This window comes from Schistocerca americana, chromosome 2 (genome assembly GCF_021461395.2).
Source record: "Schistocerca americana isolate TAMUIC-IGC-003095 chromosome 2, iqSchAmer2.1, whole genome shotgun sequence".
Lineage (NCBI taxonomy): Eukaryota > Metazoa > Arthropoda > Insecta > Orthoptera > Acrididae > Schistocerca > Schistocerca americana.
In genome coordinates, this window is record NC_060120.1 from 796,336,507 (window position 1) to 796,357,167 (window position 20,661).

A 20,661-nucleotide genomic window follows, 5' to 3' on the forward strand; every position below is an offset into this window, starting at 1 on the left:
TGACAGGCATCTTATCCACATGGCTGTAACGGATCACGCAGCCACGTCTCGATCCCTGAATCAACAGATGGAGACGTTTGCAAGACAACAACCATCTGCACGAACAGTTCGACGACGTTTGCAGCAGCATGGACTATCAGCTCGGAGACCATGGCTGCGGCTACCCTTGACGCTGATCAGACAGGAGCGCCTGCGATGGTGTACTCAACGACGAACCTGGGTGCACGAATGGCAAAACGTCATTTTTTCGGATGAATGCAGGTTCTGTTTACAGAATCATGATGGTCGCATCCATGTTTGGCGACATCGCGGTGAACGCACATTGGAAGCGTGTATTCGTCATCGTCATAATGGCGTATCACCTGGCGTGATGGAATGGGGAGCCATTGGTTACACGTCTCGGTCACCTCTTGTTAGAAGTGAGAGCACTTTGAACAGTGCACGTTACATTTCAGATGTTACGACCCGTGGCTCTACCCTACATTCGATCCCTGCGAAACCCTACATCTCAGCAGGCTAATGCACGACCGCATGTTGCATGTCCTGTACGGACCTCTCTGGATACAGAAAATGTTCGACTGCTGCCCTGGCCAGCACATGCTCCAGATCTCTCACCAACTGAAAACGTCTGGTCAATGGTGGCCGAGCAACTGGCTCGTCACAATACGCCAGTCACTACTCTTGATGAACTGTGGTATGGTGTTGAAGCTGCATGGGCAGCTGTACCTGTACACGCCATCCAAGCTCTGTTTGACTCAACGCCCAGGCGTATCAAGGCCGTTATTACGTCCAGAGGTGGTTGTTCTGGGTACTGATTTCTAAGGATCTATGCACCCAAATTGCGAGAAAATGTAATCACATGTCAGTTCTAGTATAATATATTTGTCCAATGAATACCCGTTTATCATCTGCATTTCTTCTTGGTGTAGCAATATTAATGGACAGTAGTGTATGTTGAGTACCCGCTCCTTGGATTATGACTGTCCTTGATGACGAACATGGCACGACATCTGTTTCAGTATTAGTATCGCTTTCACTTTTTAAGCACGTATCATCATTGTACTCCTCATGTACGTTATCTGTACAGTTGTGATTGTACGACACCATTCCACTGAGTCATCTTGTAGAAACGCTAATAGTTCATCTACCACTTCTTTCTCACTCTGAAATATTCCTTGTGTTACGTTACGAGGAAGTGTCAACTTCGGCAATTGCTGTTGTAGATATAATGCAGTGTTTGCTTTGCTTATCGTTCCCATTGCTCTGTTTTGTATCAACAACTCTAGTACTGAATCACTTTTGTGAGTTGTTCATCGACTGAACAGTTCAACTTTGCTCCGTAGCCTCATGCGGCGCTCGCTATTGGATACTTTCAGTCCCGCCAGCTGCTGCCACCACCACCACCACCACCACCACCACCACCACCATCATCATTTAAGACTGATTTTGCCTTTCAGCGTTCAGTCTGGAGCATAGTCCCCCTTATAAAATTCCTCCATGATCCCCTGTTCAGTGCTAACATTGGTGCCTCTTCTTATGTTACGCCTATTACTTCAAAATCATTCTTAACTGAATCCAGGTACCTTCTCCTTGGTCTACCCCGACTCCTCCTACCCTCTACTACTGAAACCATGAGTCTCTTAGGTAACCTTGCTTCTCCCATACGTGTAACATGACCCCACCATCTAAGCCTGTTCGCCCTGACTGCTACATCTATAGAGTTCATTCCCAGTTTTTCTCCGATTTCCTCATTGTGGACACCCTCCTGCCATTGTTCCCATCAACTAGTACCTGCAATGATCCTAGCTACTTTCATATCCGTATTCTCAACCTTATTGATAAGGTAACCTGAATCCACCCAGCTTTCGCTCTCATACAACAAAATTGGTCGAAAGATTGAACGATGCACAGATAATTTAGTCTTGGTACTGACTTCCTTCTTGCACAAGAGTAGATCGTAGCTGAGCGCTCACTGCTACGTTTTGCTACACCTCGCTTCCAGTTCTTTCACTAGTTGCCATCCTGTGAGAATATGCATCCTAACTACTTGAAACCGTCCACGTGTTCTAACTTTGTTCCTCCTATTTGGCACGCAATCCGTTTATGTCTCCTTCCCACTGACATTACTTTAGTTTTGGAGATGCTAATCTTCTTACCATAGTCCTTACGTTTCTGATCTAGCTCTGAAATATTACTTCGGAAACTTTCAATCGAATCTGCCATCACAACTAAGTCATCCGCATGTGCGAGACTGCTTATTTTGTGTTCACATATCTTAATCTCACCCAGCCAGTCTATTGTTTTCAACATATGATCCATAAATAATATGAACAACAGTGGAGACAGGTTGCAGCCTTGTCTTACCCCTGAAACTACTCTGAACCATGAACTCAATTTACCGTCAACTCTAACTGCTGCCTGACTATCCATGTAAAGACCTTTAATTGCTTGCAAAAGTTTGCCTCCTATTCCATAATCTCGTAGAACAGACAATAACTTCCTCCTAGGAACCCGGTCATATGCCTTTTCTAGATCTATAAAGCATAGATACAATTCCCTATTCCACTCGTAACGCTTCTCCATTATTTGCCGTAAGCTAAAGATCTGGTCCTGACAACCTCTAAGAGGCTTCAACCCACACTGATTTTCATTCAGTTTGTCCTCAACTAATACTCGCACTTTCCTTTCAACAAAATATGAGGAGATTTTACCCACAACGCTGATTAAAGAGATACCTCTGTAGTTGTTACAATCTTTTCTGTTTCCATGTTTAAAGATTGGTGTGATCACTGCTTTCGTCCAGTCTGATGGAACCTGTCCCGACTCCCACGCCATTTCAATTATCCTGTGTAGCCATTTAAGACCTGACATTCCACTGTATTTGATGAGTTCCGACTTAATTTCATCCTGCCGCTTTATTGCACTGCAATCTATTGACCATTTTCTCCACTTCCTCAAATGTGATCCTATTTCCATCATCATTTCTATCCCATTTTACATAGAAATCTGAAACATTACTGATCGTATTTTTACCTGCATTGAGCAACTCTTTGAAATATTCCCTCAATCTGCCCAAGGCACCAACAGGATTCACCAGCACTTTTCCTGACCTGTCCAAAATACTTGTCATTTCCTTCTTACCCCCCCCCCCCCCCCCCTTTCGAAGACTGCTAATTACACTCCAGAAAGGTTTTCCAGCAGCTTGACCCAAAGTCTCCAACCTGTTCCCAAAGTCTTCCCAAGATTTCTTTTTGGATGCTGCAATTATCTGTTTGGCTTTATTTCTTTCTTCAACATAACTGTTACCATTAGCAGTTAATATTGTGGTTGCGTGGCAGACAATATGTGGGGCCTAGAATGCCATGAAAATCGTTGGTATTTTTCGAACTCGCACTCGAGGAGTTCCTTGTGAGGTTATGCACTGCTCCGTTTACCGCAGGCAGTGGCGTCTGCAACGGCGACAGCGGGGGCGGGCTGGTGTTCCAGACGGACGAGGGTGCCTGGTACCTGCAAGGCGTCGTCAGCATCAGCCCGCGGCGGCGCGGCACCTCGCTCTGCGACCCGCACTTCTACACCATCTTCACCAAGGTGAGAGCGGGAACAGCCGAGTCAGCACGTCTCACTCAGAAAACATTTTGCAGGCAGTGTTTTGTATGCACACTCCAACATCCATCTCCTTTTAACATGTCTGAAATTTTCACTTATTGAGGAATTAACCACAAATAATGTTACGAAGAGCCAAGTGCACACCTTTCCAGATTATTGTCTCCAGTTTTGAACACCAATGAAGACCATGGAGAAATGTTATAATCACGTAGCAATCAAATGAAAACATTAAAAAATCCTTTAACTTAAGTCCTGACGAAGCAATTCATTGTAGACTTCCTTATACTCGTAGCCCTGGCTGGCATAAATTAAAATTACGCTTCGGTACTGTATTAGCTTCGGGTTCTCTTATTTTTATAATTAAACTAGTAACTCATGTTTAAAACGTGCACAACTTCACTAATTCTCCAATCTACCACTGCTAACAAAAGATTTCCTCCATTGCCAATGCAAAATTTCACAATTCAACCATTCACAAGATACTTCCTCGAATGACTAGATGCGCAGTGGTAAACAAGAAAAAAGACTAGAATGAAATTTTCACTCTACAGCGGAGTGTGCGCTGATATGAAACTTCCTGGCAGATTAAAACTGTGTGCCGGGCCGAGACTCGAACTCGGGACTTAGAGCACTTGCCCACGAAAGGCAAAGTCCCGAGTTCGAGTCTCGGCCCGGCACATAGTTTTAATCTATCAGGAAGTTTCAAGAAAAAAGACATCGCAAAACTCGCAGTACATAAATTTTACAAAATTTTGATTTTATGTAAAAAGATTTTAATACACAGTCCTTTTACAGCTACTGTAAATTATTACTCAGAACAAGTTATGGGAAGACATTCACGATTTTGAATGCAATGACAATTTCGAATTAAACAGGAAATGTGAAAAATAATTATGATTTCTGAAACCAGATCTTCTGTTAACCTCATTTTTTATTTCTGTCTGTAAAATGCAAGATCATTTTGGTTATGATATCAAAATTATAGTAGATGCAAAATTAAAAATTCGATAGCATTTGATCTTTTTCTGAACTAATTTGTATCGAATTCTCCAATATATGACAAAAAAAGAAAAGGTACACTGACCAGTTCGCAACTGAACCCACTGACTGTAAAATGTCACCGATTCGCATAAATTGTTAAAGTACACAAATTGCGTGTAATCGAACTTTTTGAAAATTTTCGGTCCAATGAAAGTATTTCTTTTTAACCACGAAAATCGCAATTTTTAGCTAATACGAAAGCTGTGTTTACGGAATATTTGATGGATGTAGAATAGTAGTTTGTCACTGGAGGAAACTTGATTCGGCGACTTACGGAGTTCAGAGAATTTCTGGCGCTGACCGCTTTCTGTGGCGACGGAGCTATTAGGGAGACATGTCCTCCGCCACATCATAAAAAGTAAAAAAAACGGCTTCTCCCAGTGAACCGTAAGCTTTATCGCTCAATTAAGCATTAGCTTTTACTCTGCACTTAAAAACTATTAATTTTATACTGACTTAAAGGATTTTTAATTATTTGTGGCCATTCTTAAGCTAACAGAACGTAAATTTTTATTTTAAGGCTGCTAATTTATTAGCCGGCCGCTGTTGCCAAGCGGTTCTAGGTGCTTCAGTCCGGAACCGCGCTGCTCGGGATTAGCCGAGCGGTCAAAGGCGCTGGAGTCATGGACTGTGCGGCTGGTCCCGGCAGGTTCGAGTCCTCCCTCGGGCATGGGTGTGTGTGTTTGTCCTTAGGATAATTTAGGTTAAGTAGTGTGTAAGCTTTGGGACTGATGACCTTAGCAGTTAAGTCCCATAAGATTTCACACACAGTTGAACATTTTTTGAACCGCGCTGCTGCTACGGTCGCAGGTTAAAATCCTGCCTCAGACATGGATGTGTGATGTCCTTAGGTTAGTTAGGTTTAAGTAATTCTAAGTCTAGGGGACTGATGACCTCAGATGTTAAGTCCCATAGTGCTTAGAGCCATTTGAACCAAGAGCTAATTTATTATGGATCTCTCTCCAAAGCGACATTTGGATATCACGGCTTTATTTGTACTTATTTCGACACATTGTGAGGGGGAAACACACTGTACAGTCGCTTCACCTTGTAGTTTTACCTGCATCTCAGAAGACTGGTTCTTATCTTACCTCACGACAGTCCCGGTGTAAAATGGTTCAAATGGCTCTGAGCACTATGGGACTTAACAGCTATGGTCATCAGTCCCCCAGAACTTAGAACTACTTAAACCTAACTAACCTAAAGACATCACACAACACCCAGCCATCACGAGGCAGAGAAAATCCCTGACCCCGCCGGGAATCGAACCCGGGAACCCGGGCGTGGGAAGCGAGAACGCTACCGCACGACCACGAGATGCGGGCAAGTCCCGGTGTAAAAAAAAAATTATGTCTACGAAGATTTGCCGTCACCAGAGCTGAAAGAGTAATTTAACTTTACTGTTTCTGAAACTATTTTACTTCAGTACCTAATTAATCTGCTTTAATAAAATTTGTTGGAATTTTCTTATTTGGAATCAAGATGGATGTAGGCTGTGAGATTATGATGTATCATAATGGCTTGAAATTGTTTCTAACGAATTTTTGATCGTCTGAATTTACACAAAATCGGTGAAGACCATTGACAAAGACAGGAGAATGTAGCTTTTTAAATATCAGTGAAGTAACTTAGATCAGAATTTTTAAAGTGCCTTAGTGGATGTCGCAGTGGTAGTGCTGTATTTATAGATTTCAGTATGATTAATGGTTGGGCTCTTCACGGCTCAGTTAAGATGGAATTAATATATCATTACCACGCCGCTTGCCATAGCCATTTTCCTGATGTACCAAAATTCCATCATACATTAACCTTGGAAAATCTTGTTTTCGAAAAGTCATAATTTCCAGAGACGACTTTAGTAAAAAAATGTCGCTGCCATAGCTTATTCCACACCAACAACCACTGTTTTAGCACTTTTACCACTTAACATCGCCCGACATGACACACTACGATCGCAAGCCAGACTTCCTCACCTGCAGCTCTACTGAAACTGTCTTACACCTGCCTCTTTTCGATTCTGCCCGCGCACCCTGTGTTCCAACGATATGCACGCAGCTGGGGCTTGAAAACCGGTAGTGGATTCTCTTGCTCTCTATTTCCATTGGCAAATACTTTTTACATTTTTAAACTAAGTCGTGAATATCACTGTCGTTGTTTTACTCTTAGTTTAATAAAGTATTCCTTTATGCTTCTTACTACTGTAATTGACACCTGATGTATCGATTTTCAAAGTTTTTGCTAAAAAAAATTAACAAATCTTTTATCAAATTTCGTTCGTACCGTTAAAAGTTCCAGCTCAACACATAGGCCCAATATTTGTTTCATCTCTACCTACATCTACAGACAAACTTCCACAAGCCACTATATGGAGTAGGGCTGAGAGTACCACGTACTACTAGTAATCATTTCCTTTCCTATTCCACTCGCAAACTGAGTGAGAGAAAAACGACTGTCTAAAAACCTACATATGAGCCCCAATTTCTTTTATCTTGTCTTCGCGATCCTTACAGGAAATTTATGTTGTCAACAGTATAATCGTTCCGCAGCCGGTATAGATGCTTGTTCCCTAAACTTTATCAACCGTCTATAGAGAAAATTGCGACGGCTTCCCTCCAGGTACCGGTATTCTCATTTGAGTTCAGGAAACATCTCCATAACACGTGTGTTGATGGAACCTGCCAGTAATGGATATATACACAACACAAAAAGGTTTGCGTCACTTCGGTTCAAAGAGTCCCGGAACCTGTACAGAAAATTGGAATAGAGACCAACATAAACATCATTTCCTCCCTTTTTATTGCTCACGAAACCCGCGTATTGAATGTTGTACCACCATACAGTGAGACCTTCAGAGGTGGTGGTCCAGATTGCTGTACACAGCGGTACCTCTAATACCCAGCAGCACGTCCTCTTGCACTAATGCATGCCTGTATTCGTCGTGGCATACTATCCACAACTTCATCAAGGCACTGTTGATCCAGATTGTCCCACTCAACGGCGATTCGACGTAGACTCCTCAGAGTGGTTGGTCCCCCTGCGGGTCCGGGGATTAGAATAGGCCCGAAGTATTCCTGCCTGTCGTAAGAGGCGACTAAAAGGAGTCCCACCCCCTCAAGGGGGTCGTTAGCGCCTGCGTCCGGAGACGGACGGTTCCACGACCTCTATTTGCGGTCATTTTGCTTTTTCACTTCTCGTTTCTTCCTTCCTTTGGTTGGTTCCTTTCTTTGCTCTTCTCCACCTCACTGTCTTCCTTACTCTTTCCCTTGTCTTCTTTTCCTTGCCTTCTCATTGCCTTCTTCTCCTTGCCTTCTCCTTGCCTTCTCCTTGCCTTCTCATTGCCATCTTCTCCTTGCCTTCTCCTTGCCTTCTCATTGCCATCTTCTCATTGCCATCTTCTCATTGCCATCTTCTCATTGCCATCTTCTCATTGCCATCTTCTCATTGCCATCTTCTCATTGCCATCTTCTCATTGCCATCTTCTCATTGCCATCTTCTCATTGCCATCTTCTCATTGCCATCTTCTCATTGCCATCTTCTCATTGCCATCTTCTCATTGCCATCTTCTCATTGCCATCTTCTCATTGCCATCTTCTCCTTCCCTTCTCCTTGCCTTCTCCTTGCCTTCTCCTTGCCTTCTCCTTGCCTTCTCCTTGCCTTCTCCTTGCCTTCTCCTTGCCTTCTCCTTGCCTTCTCCTTGCCTTCTCCTTGCCTTCTCCTTGCCTTCTCCTTGCCTTCTCCTTGCCTTCTTCTCCTTGCCTTCTTCTCCTTGCCTTCTTCTCCTTGCCTTCTTCTCCTTGCCTTCTTCTCCTTGCCTTCTTCTCCTTGCCTTCTTCTCCTTGCCTTCTTCTCCTTGCCTTCTTCTCCTTGCCTTCTTCTCCTTGCCTTCTCCTCCTTGCCTTCTCCTCCTTGCCTTCTCCTCCTTGCCTTCTCCTCCTTGCCTTCTCCTCCTTGCCTTCTCCTCCTTGCCTTCTCCTCCTTGCCTTCTCCTCCTTGCCTTCTCCTCCTTGCCTTCTCCTCCTTGCCTTCTCCTCCTTGCCTTCTCCTCCTTGCCTTCTCCTCCTTGCCTTCTCCTCCTTGCCTTCTCCTCCTTGCCTTCTCCTCCTTGCCTTCTTCTCCTTGCCTTCTCCTCCTTGCCTTCTCCTCCTTGCCTTCTCCTCCTTGCCTTCTCCTCCTTGCCTTCTCCTCCTTGCCTTCTCCTCCTTGCCTTCTCCTCCTTGCCTTCTCCTCCTTGCCTTCTCCTCCTTGCCTTCTCCTCCTTGCCTTCTCCTCCTTGCCTTCTTCTCCTTGCCTTCTTCTCCTTGCCTTCTTCTCCTTGCCTTCTTCTCCTTGCCTTCTTCTCATTGCCTTCTTCTCCTTGCCTTCTCATTGCCTTCTCATTGCCTTCTTCTCCTTGCCTTCTTCTCCATGCCTTCTCTGGTCTCCGCCTCGGCGTTTGAGACAGTCTGTCCTCTCTCCCCCCCTCTCTCTTCTTTTTCCTCTTCTTCCTTCCTCCCTGTGCGTGCCTGAAGGCCGACCCACACGTTCGCACGCGTAGCCAGTGACGGGGTAACGCGTAATTCCCCGCCCTGGGTAGACATGTAAGGCACGCACGTACCCCCTGGTAAAGGCCAGGCCCAGGGAGGGGTGATTGCCTGAGCTGATACCTTCTGACCATGCCGATTGGTCCCTCCATCTGTTTCTCGGGAGGTGTGACCTGAGGTGTAAACATTCACCTAAGGCGGGAGTGCCCTCTGAGAGGGTCCCCACAAGGAAGGAGCGCGCCATCGGAGACGCTGGCAATCATGCAGGATTCCTCCGCAATGGATTTCACTCCATCTCTCTCGACTTCTGCCCAAAAACGGAAACATGACCAGCCACCAGTGACAAAAGTACTACCGCCTGCCCCACAGTTCCTCGTCGTTTCTCGATCTGAGGACGGAAAGGATTTTTCCTCTGTCAACCCTTTCGTTATCCAGAAGGGCGTAGATGCCATAGCTGGATCTGTCAAATCTTGTACCAGGTTGCGTAACGGTACCTTATTGCTAGAAACTGAGAGCGCCTTTCAGGCACAAAAACTGCTTCGGGCCACACTCCTGTACACGTTCCCTGTCCAGGTGGAGGCTCACCGAACTTTGAATTCGTCTCGTGGTGTAGTCTATACTAGCTCCCTCGACGGATTGACTGACGAGGAGATTCAATCTTTCCTCGCTGAGCAGGGCGTGACGGCTGTCCATAGGGTCATGAAAAAGGTCAACAATGACCTTGTACCGACCCGGACACTTTTCTTGACCTTCGATAGTGTTAAGCTGCCATCGCGCATCAAGGCGGGCTACGAGGTTATTTCTGTTCGCCCCTATGTCCCGACACCTACGCGCTGCTACCAGTGTCAGCGTTTCAATCACACTCGACAGTCTTGTTCCAATGCGGCTAAATGTGTCACTTGTGGCAGGGATGCCCATGAGGGTGACTGTCCACCTCCGTCTCCTCGTTGTGTGAACTATCAGGGCGACCATGCCGCATCCTCCCGCGACTGTCCTGTCTATAAGGAAAAACGCTGTATCCAAGAAATTCGGGTCAAAGAGAAAGTGTCCACCTCGGCTGCTCGCAAGCTATTGGCTAGTAGGAAGCCCACGCTGCTCCCAGCGGGGAAATGCAGTACTGTCCTCGCCTCTCCTCGGACTACCAGGGAGGTGGCAACCCAGACATGTGATCTGACCTTCAGCACCACGGTCGTCCGTTCGGCCAGTGCTAAGATCGCGCGGTCGACGTCTCCTCTTCGTCCCATCACCCCACAGACACCAGCCCCTTCATCAGCTTCTGCTAAGACAAAGACCCAGAAGTCTGATGCACGGGCCTTCAAGAAGGAACCGTCCCGTGCAGACTTCCTACGTGCCTCGACCTCCCAGCCTTCGACCGGTACTTCCACCAAACGTCCTTCCAAGAAGGCTCATAGGAAGCACAGTTCTCCTCCTCCGCCACGGCGCATTTCTTCTCCTGCGCCACCCAGCGGTTGCCGCCCCAGGCCGTCATCCGTTTCGCCTGGCCGCACCGCTGGTAGCCGAACATCTGGCCGTTCAGCGGCGGAGGAAGCTCCCCCTCCCGACCATCTTCCCAAGATGGCCGATGAACCTATAGATCCAATGGACGATGACTGTCCGCCTACTGATAGCGGCGGCAGTGCTCGATCGAAGCCAGGCCCTCAGCGGCCTTCGAGGTGACCCCTTCTTTCATCTTCCTTTTCTTCTTACGATGGCACTTATTCACTGGAATATTCGCAGCATTCGCTCCAACCGAGAGGACTTGAAGTTGCTGCTCCGCTTGCACCGTCCGCTCGTCGTAGCCCTCCAGGAAACGAAGCTACGCCCATGCGATCAAATTGCCTTGGCACACTACACCTCTGTGCGTTTTGACCTACCCCCTGTGGTAGGTATCCCGGCTCATGGAGGGGTTATGTTGCTGGTCCGGGATGATATTTACTACGATCCCATCACGTTGCACACCGGCCTGCAGGCAGTTGCCATCCGCATTACTCTCCCCACTTTTACATTTTCCGTTTGTACCATTTACACTCCATCGTCATCTGCCGTTACCAGGGCAGACATGATGCAACTTATTGCTCAGCTATCTGCACCATTTTTGTTAACTGGCGACTTCAATGCCCACCATCCCCTTTCGGGCTCTCCAGCATTCTGCCCGAGGGGCTCCCTGTTAGCAGACCTTTTCAACCAGCTCAATCTTGTCTGCCTCAATACTGGCGCCCCTACTTTTCTTTCGGACACATCTCACACCTATTCCCATTTAGACCTCTCTATATGTACTCCCCAACTTGCACGCTGGTTTGAGTGGTATGCACTTTCTGATACATATTCGAGCGACCACTTCCCGTGTGTTATCCATCTCCTGCAGCATACCCCCTCTCCGTGCTCATCTAGTTGGACCATCTCCAAAGCAGACTGGGGGCTCTTCTCTTCCAGGGCGACCTTTCAGGATCAAACCTTCACAAGCTGCGATCGTCAGGTCGCACACCTCACGGAAGTCATTCTCGCTGCTGCTGAATATTCCATCCCTCACCCTACTTCTTCTCCACGTCGCGTACCGGTCCCCTGGTGGACCGCAGCATGTAGAGACGCTTTACGTGCTCGTCGACGTGCTTTACACACCTTTAAACGCCACCCTACAGTGGCGAAGTGTATCAATTATAAACGATTACGTGCACAGTGTCGTCGTATTATTAAAGAAAGCAAGAAAGCCAGCTGGGCTGCTTTCACAAGCACCTTCAACAGTTTTACTCCTTCTGTTGTCTGGGGTAGCCTGCGCCGGCTATCTGGCACTAAGGTCCACTCACCAGTTTCTGGCTTGACGGTCGCGAATGACGTCCTTGTGGCCCCTGAGGATGTCTCCAATGCCTTCGGCCGCTTTTTCGCCGAGGTTTCGAGCTCCGCTCATTACCACCCTGCCTTCCTCCCCCGCAAACAGGCAGAGGAGGCTAGGCCACCTAACTTCCGCTCCTCGAATCGTGAAAGTTATAATGCCCCATTCACCATGCGGGAACTCGAAAACGCACTTGGCCGATCACGGTCCTCCGCTCCAGGGCCTGATTCTATTCATATTCAGATGCTGAAGAACCTTTCTCCTGCGGGTAAAGGTTTTCTTCTTCGTACTTACAATCGCATCTGGATTGAGGGACATGTTCCCGCATGCTGGCGCGAGTCTATTGTTGTCCCGATTCCTAAGCCGGGGAAGGACAAGCACTTGCCTTCCAGTTATCGACCCATCTTGCTTACCAGCTGTGTCTGTAAAGTGATGGAGCGAATGGTTAACTCTCGATTGGTTTGGCTGCTCGAGTCTCGACGCCTACTTACCAATGTACAATGTGGATTTCGTAGGCGCCGCTCTGCTGTTGACCATCTGGTTACCTTGTCGACCTTCATTATGAATAACTTCTTGCAGAAGCGCCCGACCGCGGCTGTGTTCTTTGATTAGGAGAAGGCTTACGACACCTGTTGGAGGGCGGGCATTCTCCGCACCATGCATACATGGGGCCTTCGCGGTCGCCTCCCTCTTTTTATTCGTTCCTTTTTAATGGATCGACAGTTCAGGGTACGTGTGGGTTCTGTCCTGTCAGACACCTTTCGCCAGGAGAATGGGGTGCCACAGGGCTCAGTTTTGAGCGTCGCTCTCTTCGCCATCGCGATCAATCCAATAATGGATTGCCTCCCAGCTGATGTATCAGGCTCCCTTTTCGTGGACGATTTTACCATCTATTGCAGCGCGCAGTGTACACGTGTCCTGGAGCGCTGTCTTCAGCGCTCTCTTGACCGTCTTTACTCCTGGAGTGTCGCCAATGGCTTCCGTTTTTCTGCCGAGAAGACGGTCTGTATTAACTTCTGGCGCTACAAAGAGTTTCTCCCACCGTCCTTACGACTCGGTCCCGTTGCTCTCCCAATCGTGGAGACAACAAAATTTTTCGGTCTTACATTTGACAGGAAACTTAGCTGGTCTCCACATGTGTCATATTTGGCTGCCCGTTGTACCCGTTCTTTAAATGTCCTCCGTGTTCTCAGTGGTATGTCGTGGGGAGCGGATCGAACCGTCCTGCTTCGTCTATATCGGTCGATCGTCCGCTCCAAGCTGGATTATGGGAGCTTCGTATGCTCCACTGCACGGCCATCCATCTTATGCTGCCTCAATTCCATACAACATCGGGGTTTACGACTTGCGATCGGAGCGTTTTATACTAGTCCCGTAGAGAGTCTTCATGCTGACGCTGGCGAATTGCCACTCACCTACCGGTGCGATATACTGCTTTGTCGGTATGCCTGTCGGCTACTGTCAATGCCCGACCACCCGTCTTATCGTTCCTTTTTTGACGATTCTCTCGACCGTCAATACGGGTTGTATGTCTCTGCTCTGCTACCCCCTGGAGTTCGCTTTCGTCGCCTCCTTCAACACCTTAATTTTTCACTCCCTGCAACCTTTCGAGTGGGCGAGAGCCACACGTCACCTTGGCTCCAGGCTCAGGTCCGCGTTCACCTTGACCTCAGCTCGCTCCCAAAAGAGGTTACCCCCCGGTTCGGTCTACCACTCCCGTTTTATGAACTTCGAAGTTCATCAATATGACCTTCATTTATACAGATGGCTCAAAGACCAATGACGGGGTCGGGTGTTCTTTTATTGTCGGGGCACAAAGTTTCAAATACCGGCTCCATGGCCATTGTTCGGTCTTCACAGCTGAGCTCTTTGCCCTCTACCAGGCTGTTCTTTACATCTGCCGCCACCGACATTCTGCTTATGTCATCTGCTCCGATTCCCTGAGCGCCATCCAGAGCCTCAGTGATCCGTATCCGGTTCACCCTTTCGTGCACCGGATCCAACGCTCTCTTCAGCAGCTGGTGGACGTCGGTTCTCCGGTTAGCTTTATGTGGGTCCCTGGCCATGTCGGTATCCCTGGGAACGAAGCTGCAGATGCCGCGGCCAAGGCTGCGGTCCTCGAGCCTCGGACAGCTTCTTGTTGTGTCCCTTCGTCGGATTGTAGCAGGGTAATTTGTCGGCGCATTTTATCGCTGTGGCATGCCGATTGGGCTGCACTTACAGACAACAAGCTTCGAGCCTTGAAACCTCTTCAACGCGGCTTGGACGTCCTCCTCCCGCCCTTCTCGGCGGGAGGAGGTCGTTTTGGCCCGGTTACGCATTGGACACTGCCGGTTCAGCCATCGCCATCTGCTGACGGCTGCGCCGGCCCCGTTCTGCCCATGTGGGCAATTGCTGACGGTCCGCCACATTTTAATGTCCTGTCCGGATTTTAACACTCTGCGTCTAGATCTTAACATGCCATGTACTCTAGATCCCATTTTAGCGGATGACCCACGAGCAGCTGCTCGCGTTCTTCGTTTTATCAGTTTGACAAACCTCTCTAAGGACATTTGATGATGCTGTTTTTTAATCCTATGCCTGTCAGTCTGTCTTTTATCGTGTTTTCCCTTTTAGTTGTTGTTTTAAACTTGTGCCTCGCGGTGCATTCTTAACGTAGTCAGGGCGCTAATGACCACTGAAGTTGTGCGCCCTAAAACCACAAAAAAAAGAAGAGTCGTTGGTGGCTCACGTCGTCCATAAAAAGCCCTTTTCAATCTATCCCAGGCATGTTCGATAGGAATTCTGTCTGGAGAACATGCTGGCCACTGTAGTCGAGCGATGTCGTTATCCTGAAGCAAGTCATTCACAAGATGTGCACGATTGGGGCGCGAATTGTCGTGCGTGAAGACGAATGCCTCGCGAATATGCTAGCGATATGGTTTCACTATAGGTCGGAGGATGGCATTCACGTGTCGTACAACCGTTACGGCGCCATCCATGACCACCAGCGCGTACGTCGGCCCCACATGAAGCCACCGCAAAACAGCAGGGAACCCACACCTTGCTGCACTCGCTGGACAGTGTGTCTAAGGCGTTCAGCCTGACCCGGTTGCCTCCAAACACGTCTCATCCGATTGTCTGGTTGAAGTCATATGCGACACTCATCGGTGGAGAGAACGCGATGCCAATCCTGAGTGGTCCATACGGCATGTTGTTGGGCCCATTTGTACCGTGCTGCATGGTGTCGTGGTTGCAAAGATGGGCCTCACCATGGACGTCGGGAGTGAAGTTGCGCATCATGCAGCCTATTGGGCACAGTTTGAGTTGTAACCTGACGTGCTGTGGCTGCACGAGAAGCATTATTCAACATGGTGGCGTTGCTGTCACGGTTCCTCCGAGCCATAATCCGTAGGTAACGGTCATCCACTGCAGTAATAGTCCTTGGGCGGCCTGAGAGAGGCATGTCATCGACATTTCCTGTCTCTTTGTATCTCCTCCATGTCCGAACAACATCGCTTTGGCTCACTCCGATACACCTGGACACTCACCTTGTTGAGAGCTCTTCCTGGCACAAAGTAACAATGCGGACGCGATCGAACCGCGGTATTGACCATCTAGGCATGGTTGAACTGCAGACATCACGAGCCGTGTACGTTCTTCCTGGTGGACTGATTGGAACTGATCGGCTGTCGGATCCCCTCCGTCTAATGGTCGCTGCTTACGCATGGTTGTTTACATCTTTGGGCGGGTTTAGTGACATCTCTCAACAGTCAAAGGGGCTGTGTCTGTGATGCAATATCCACAGTCAACGTCTATCTCAGGAGTTCTGGGACCCCACGTGATGCAAAACTTTTTTTGATGTGTGTACTATCACGCTTCTGAATTACTTCGATGTCTTCCGAGCTGGCGGGTATCCAAAACACTCGAGCAGCCCTTTCACGTAACAGCGCTTTTACATAACAGGAATGAGTGACTTCTTTACCATACTAATCATATTGCCACCCAGTTTTATTAATTCATCATCGCCTGTTTTGGTTCTCTCCACTTGTAACTGAAGAGAGACTATATAGTTAATGCAGCTGAGGGTCAAACACGTAAAAAGATAAGTCCTGTCGTTGGATAACAAGAGACATAGAATTTAATTGATAAAGAGAGAAATACACTGAAGCGCCAAAAAAAAAAAAAAAAAAAAAACCTTGTATAGGGATGCGTATTCAGATTCAGAGATACGTAAACTGGCAGAGTAGGCGCTGCGGTCGGCAGCACCTATATAAGACAGGAAGTGTCTGGCGCAATTATTAGATCGGTTACTACTGGTACAATGGCAGGTTATCAAGATTCAAGTGAGTTTGAACGTGGTGAAACAGTCGCCGCATGAGCGATGGGACACACCATCTCCGACGTAGCGATGAAGTGGAGATTTTCCCGTACTTCCACTTCGCGAGTGTACCACGAATATCAGGGATACAATCAAACATCAAATACCCGACATCGCTGCGGTCGGAAAAAGATGCTGCAAGATTTGAAGAGAATCGTTCAACCTTATAGAAGTGCAACCCTTTCGTAAATTGCTGCAGATTTTAATGCCGGGCCATCTGCAAGTGTCAGTGTGCGAACCATTCAACACAATATCATCGATATGGGCTTTCGGATCCGAAGGCCCACTCGTGTATCCTTAATGACTACACGACACACAGCCTTACGCCTCGCCTGGGTCCGTCAATACCGACATTGGACTTTGGATGACTGGAAACATGTTGCCTGTTCGGATGAGTCTCGTTTCAAATTGTATCGAGCGGATGGACGTGTATTGATATGGAGACAACGTCATGAATCCATGTACCCTGGATGTCAGCAGGGAACTGTTCAAGGTTGTGGAGGCTCTGTAATGGTGTGGGGCGTGTGCAGTTGGAGTGATATGGGACCCCTGATACGTCTAGATGCGACTCTGACAGGTGACACGTACATAAGCATCCTGTCTGGTCACCTGCATCCATTCAAGTCCATTGTGCATTCTGACGGACTCGGACAATTCCAACAGGACAATGCAACATCTCACACGTCCATAATTGCCATGGAGTGGCTCCAGGAATACTATTCTGAGTTTAAACACTTCCGATGACCACCAAACTTCCCAGACATGAACATTATTGAGCATATCTGGGATGCCTTGCAACATGATGTCCAGAAGAGATCTCCACCCCCTCCTACTCTTCCGGATTTATGGACAGTCCTGCACGATTCATGGTGTCAGTTCACTCCAGCACTACTTCAGACATTAGTGCAATCCATGCCACGTCGTGTTGTGGCACTTCTGCATGCTCGCTAGGGCCCTACACGATATTAGGCAGGTGTACCAGTTTCTTTAGCTGTTCAGTGTATAAAAATAAAGTAAATGAAGCAGGCGAAAGGAAAAATGGGATTGAGAGAAAGCAGGAATGGTCAGAAGACAGACGGAAGACTCCAGAAGTATGAATGCTTGTGGGAAATGTAGAAGCAGCCTACAGTACAGATAAATTTTTAGAGAAAAGTGCAGCAGTTTTATGAATATCAATAATTCAGATGGCAAACCAGTAGTAGGTAAATTTAAGGGTCATCAGAATGGAGGTAAGCACACACTATTAAATGGATTGACTGTGTGCTACTGTTTGCACAAAACTGGATATCATGGGTACAGTTCTCGAGGTCGGTAATACCTTAAATTGTTTCATTATATCACGTTTTCATCTAATGCCTATGTACTATTTTTGCCTGTACTTGCACAGTGTTTAATTTTAATTTTACTTTATTGCATATCAGGCAAACTGCACACTGCCCATGAAATTTAATGGCTGTAATCCAAAGCATATGTATTACACGGGTTACATATTGTAAGTGTTCTTTTTATTCTGTTGACTGTTACTAATAGTTACTTTGCATCTTTTATGCTAATTACGTTTTTCTGATCCGTATGCAGTTGCTTGAAAATTGCTACACAATCGAAACGTTATAATATACGAAGGGTGTTCAGTAAGTAATACAGCATAATTTTTTCTCGCCTGTTTCCTTTGAAAAAATGCGGAATTTGTTGTGGGACGTAGTGTAATAGCCCCTATAGTTCATGAATTTCTGATAGGCGCCCCGCTAGGCGCTACATAGACTTCAAAATGGCATCTGTAACACAGTGCATTCCAAGCAGGGTGATTAAGAAAACCAGATATTCATAGACGTTAGGAGAATGTCTACGACCTGGCAGATAGGTCGTTGGACGAGGCATCTGTCATCATCGCAGCATGTTTGCTGCAACATGTCTGATCTATCGCGTGGCGGCTGGCCACACACAGCTGTGACCCCCGGTTGGCACTCTCTTTCGAGGTGATCGACGGATCACAATCAAACACCTCGCTGCTCAACTACACTTCTCTGTTAGTAATGCTGACATGCTTGTCCTTGCTGTCTAGGAGGAGACTATAAAGGGCAACGAAGAACCATCTGTGCGGAGTTGCTTGCACGTTACAAGGCTAATCGTGACAAATTTTTGTCGATCATCATCACAGGCGATGAAACATGGGTGCATCACCTCGAACCGGACGCCAATTAATGGAGTGGTGTGGTAGCATCTCTCCCTCGAAGAAAAGGTTCAAAGCCACACCCTCAGCCGATAAAATCATAACAACCGTCTTCTGCGACCTAAAGTTATTCTGTTTTATGCCGCCCCCCCCCCCCCCCCTCATGGTGTAACGGTCAATCCCGAAGTGTATTTTGCTACCCTCAGAAAACTGAAGTAACGACTTGAGGGTGTTCATTGTCACAAAAATGTAAACGAACTTCTCCTTCTCCGTGACAACGCAAGGCCTCACATACAAGTCTGCTTACCTGAAAGGAGTTCACAAAACTTAATTGGAGTGTTCTTCCTCGTCCACCCTACAGCCTGGATATCTCGACTTCTGACTTCCATCTGTCTGGAAGAGATACGTGCATGATGGGAACGTTATTGATGCAGCAAGAAATTGATTCCGAAACCTGCCGGCTCAGTGGTACCATGCTGGCATACAGGAGCTCCCATAAGGCGTTTTGTCCGCCCCCAGTCGCTGAGCGGGGTGCCGGCACGGTAGCTCAACGTGCTCGGTCAGAGGGTTAGCTACCCTCTGTAGTAAAAAACTGAGTGAACGGATCAACATAGAACCTGAAGGGGTGTTATCGGACGTCCGCCACGAACAAATTCAACGACCAACATAGAGCAAAATGAGACTAAAAAAAAAGTGGTCAGCGCGACAGAATGTCAATCCTGAGGGCCCGGGTTCGATTCCCGGCTGGGTCAGAGATTTTCTCCGCGCAGGGACTGGGTGTTGTGTTGTCCTTATCATCATCCTTTCATCTCCATCGACGCGCAAGTCGCCGAAGTGGCGTCAGATCGAAAGACTTGCACCCGGCGAACGGTCTACCCGACGGGAGGCCCTAGTCACACGGCGTTATAAGGCGTCTTAAGGCCACCGTATTGAGAGGAGTTTGTTTAACAATGAGGTTTTGCAGCCAAAACAGTGGGGAATAATATGGAGTGTTGGAATCTTGAATAACACCAAACTGCTTTCAGAAAAAAAATGTTGCATTGCTTTTTCAGTGGCCACTCAAAAAAAAATAAAAATGAAGACAGGAACGAAAACCTATTTCTTTCATGAATTCTAGTTACTTGTACTCCCCTCTCTTCCCTGGGATTGTTAACCTCTGACTTCCCCGTGAGCTCCGACCAAACATGTGGGGGTGCTTACTACTGTTACATAAATGAAAGTAATGTATATTTTGTAAACAGTGCAACTAAAAACGCTACGTGATGTCTGTATGTTGCAGGTTGGCATCCATTTGCGATGGCTGTACAACGTGATGAATACAATTTAACTCTCCAGCAGACACGAGGATAGCCTTGCCATCCTTGCAGATATTACAACCGTGGGTAAAACTTCCAGCTTGAGAAGTGTTACAAATGAAACCTAATTTATACGTGAGGCATCCAGTGTAATTTACCAAAGAATTGGTTACTGAATTTTAAGTCTATTATGTGGACAACTGTTTTTTGACAATATGCCTGAACATGTTTGAGCACCTTTGTGCCATCATCAGTAAACACTGTTAGAGCTTTAAAACCAAATAATGACTCAAAATTTTGTACTTATCTGATATGTAGCACTGAGTAAAATAAACTTGTAAGTTGGAATTGTGTATCAGCTTTTGCGTCTTTAACAAAAATCCGAACATTAGAGAAAAAATACTCCTTCACCTAAGATTGCTTAAATAAACTAGTGAGTGTACATGGACATCAGTTCTCCTGTTTTCAGTCTGCAGCAAATTCTCATAGAACCCAGGTCACTCCCGCATCAGGCGAACAGAGATTTGTTAAGTCCCTAGTGACTTGTTAGGGAATATTTTTTATTCTTGTCGTGAATACTTTTTAACTATTCATCTTGCCGTTGCTGGAAGCTCCTTTTGCTGCTTTTCCATGTGTACGAATTAAATTTGGGTTTTTAAACTCCACGTTCTGCAAAACAAAACGTTTTTCCTTTTTATAGTTCACCCAAACGTTTTACGATCCCTATGTGTCACCTTCACCTTGTTTTACTTCTGTATAATATTAATAAGACTTTCAGTTACTTTTCTGTTTTAAGCCTGCAAATTATAACACATGCATTTTAATTTTTTTGTGACTGA

General features: G+C 46.9%; 1 protein-coding gene across 1 annotated transcript in view; it reads left to right on the forward strand.

Moving 5' to 3' along the window:
- The window catches only part of LOC124594439 (limulus clotting factor C-like), a 109,768-nt gene extending 89,814 nt beyond the window's left edge, over positions 1-19,954 (forward strand). The window contains exons 6-7 of the mRNA XM_047132813.1: positions 3,440-3,588; positions 19,807-19,954. Of these exons, the coding sequence (XP_046988769.1) occupies positions 3,440-3,588; positions 19,807-19,854 (197 nt within the window). The 3' untranslated portion in view covers positions 19,855-19,954. The remainder of the gene's footprint in view (positions 1-3,439; positions 3,589-19,806) is intronic.
- Positions 19,955-20,661: the final 707 nt, after the last annotated feature.